The sequence below is a fragment of the Plectropomus leopardus genome, unplaced genomic scaffold, assembly GCF_008729295.1.
Source record: "Plectropomus leopardus isolate mb unplaced genomic scaffold, YSFRI_Pleo_2.0 unplaced_scaffold5148, whole genome shotgun sequence".
Lineage (NCBI taxonomy): Eukaryota > Metazoa > Chordata > Actinopteri > Perciformes > Serranidae > Plectropomus > Plectropomus leopardus.
Genome location: NW_024656520.1, coordinates 156 through 2,503, shown reverse-complemented (window position 1 = coordinate 2,503; position 2,348 = coordinate 156). Strand labels below are relative to the sequence as shown.

At 42.4% G+C, this 2,348-nt stretch overlaps 1 protein-coding gene across 1 annotated transcript; it reads left to right on the top strand.

Moving 5' to 3' along the window:
• Positions 1 to 105: 105 nt before the first annotated feature.
• On the top strand, positions 106 to 1,229 carry LOC121939584 (AT-rich interactive domain-containing protein 1B-like; the record flags this gene model as incomplete). The annotated part of the gene is made up of 2 exons (XM_042482589.1): positions 106 to 325; positions 1,075 to 1,229. Coding segments are annotated over 2 exons (360 nt in total), but the record flags the coding sequence as incomplete, so codon positions are not given.
• Positions 1,230 to 2,348: the final 1,119 nt, after the last annotated feature.

Sequence of the window (2,348 nt, the reverse complement as noted above, 5' to 3'; positions counted from 1 at the left end):
TCCTCCTCTCTCTCTCCTCTCTGCTCCTCCTCTCTGTTCCTCCTCTCTCTCTCCTCTCCCTGTCCTCTCTGCTCCTCCTCTCTGCTCCTCTGTGCTCCTCCTCAGGTGAATAAGAATAAGAAGTGGAGGGAGTTGTCGTCCCTGCTGAGCGTGGGGACGTCGAGCAGCTCGGCGAGCTCTCTGAAGAAGCAGTACATCCAGTACCTGTTCGCCTACGAGTGTAAGGTGGAGCGAGGGGAGGAGCCTCCACCTGAGGGCCCGGGGCCCGCCGGAGACGCTAAGAAACTTCTGTCCCTCCAGGCCAAGATCCAGCCTCCGTCCCCAGGTCAGGACTCCCCTGTCTCACGTCCACCCTCACCAAAACAAGGGACGAACAGTCCTCTGATCTCTGATCAGGACGTGTGTGAAGGTGGTCCCTACAAGTACTAAAAACAAGGAATAATATGGTACCCACTGGTATTAATAGAAGTGTACTAAAGTGTGTTTGTGTGTATTCATGTGGTCCCCACGTGTGTTAAAAACAAGTATTGAAGTGGACCCAGTGCAAGTCGAGCAAACATTCGAAGTTTTAATGGTGCAGAAATCAGTTTTGGTTGTAATGCTGTCATAGCTCATAGCTTGAGTTAATTCAGATGCAGAGAGTCTGACAGCAGGCAGCAGTCTCTGCTACATACCAACAAGCACTGACTCATTTCTGCAGCCTCTGACTGGCTTTAATGGAATTTAAATCACGTTCAATTTTTGTGTGAAACGAGTAATTTAAGCTACAAGCTTAAAAGTTCAAATGAATGCGAGGTAAGAACAAACTTTGTTTAGATGTAAAGGTCTTTTTAAAACTTCACATCCTGTGCTCTCAGCTCTGCATGTTTCCTCTGTTTACTGCTTCCTGCTTTTTGTAATTTTGATCTCTGCTGGTCTGCAGGAAGCTTTTGGTCCCCAAAGAGTGGACCCCAAAAGTCCTAAAGGACACTCGTGTCCCCTCAGACACTAAAACAAGCGGTCTGGGTTCTGTTTTTAGGGCCGGTCTGAATACCTGTTCTCAGCAGGTTCTCTGTCTGTTCTGTATCTTTGCAGCCAACTCGGGCTCCCTGCAGGGCCCCAACACCCCTCAGTCCAGCAGCAGCTCCCTGACCGAGGCCCCCGGGGACCTGAAGCCCCCGACGCCAGCCTCCACGCCACACAGCCAGATGGGCCCCCACCCCGGAAACAGGTAGGGGAGGCGCTCAAATCCCAAATCCAGTCGCGAGTTGCTAGGCAACACATTGCACTGAATGTCCAACTGTTGAATTTGCTTTTGTTGTTTTTAAATGGAGCTCAAAGTTTCACATTTCAGGGTTCAATTTTTTTTTAAATGCCCCAAAAATTTATAGAAGAAATAAGTCGCCAAGTCTTTTAAAGGGAGAAAAATCTTTTATATTGTTAAAAAAATAGAGAGAAAATAAATCACCACTTTTTAAAGAACCACCCCCCCCAAAAAGAAAATGGCAAAAAAATTTTAAAAGACAGAAAAATCTGTTCTTCATGTTTTGACGGAAAACATGGCCAAACCTTTTTTTTAAGAAACCATGCCTTCTAAACAAACCTGTGTGTTTAATGATTAAAAAAGGCAGTAAAATAAACACAAAAAACAGACTTTTTATGATATATTCGCCTCCTTAAGCCAAAATAAAACATAAATCCCTCCTCAGTGCTTAAAATATTATTTGACACGCCTCTCCCTTTTTGCACCACCTCTGCTCCTCTCATGAATAACAAACAGTGCCTAAGTTATATTTAAAGATTCAGTGCTAACTCTGTTTTGGATTCATTATTATTTTTTAATAAATGGTTTTAATAAAAAGAACCAATGAGCATCGTATCGTTAAAAATGTGTATGAGACCTGCTTATTGTACTGTGAGAATTTAAATTTATTTAAATGTAAAGGCGTGGTAATTATCTGGATGAGCAGTTGTTCTCTGCAGCAGGTTTCTTTATTTCTGACTTTCTGTAATGACACCTTTTCTGCAGAATTTAAACTTTGTACGTTTTTCAGTACAGCTGAATTTGCACGTCACCCATAAAACAAACGCTTCTGCAAAGTCAGCTTTAGTTTTTAAACCTTAGAGGGAGCCAAACTTTTATTTCAAAAGAAAACTTTCAGTTTCACATGTTGTCGTAATGTTTTAACCCAAAAATTGGCAAGAAATTAGTTGCACAATTACAAAATTACCTGAAAATTAGTTCTTTTTTTTTCAGAAGAGAAAAACAAGTCAAGTCAAGTCAGTTTCAAGTCAGTTTTATTTATAGAGCCCATTATCACAAAACATGGTTTGCCTCAGAGGGCTTTACAGTGTACGACATCCCTCTG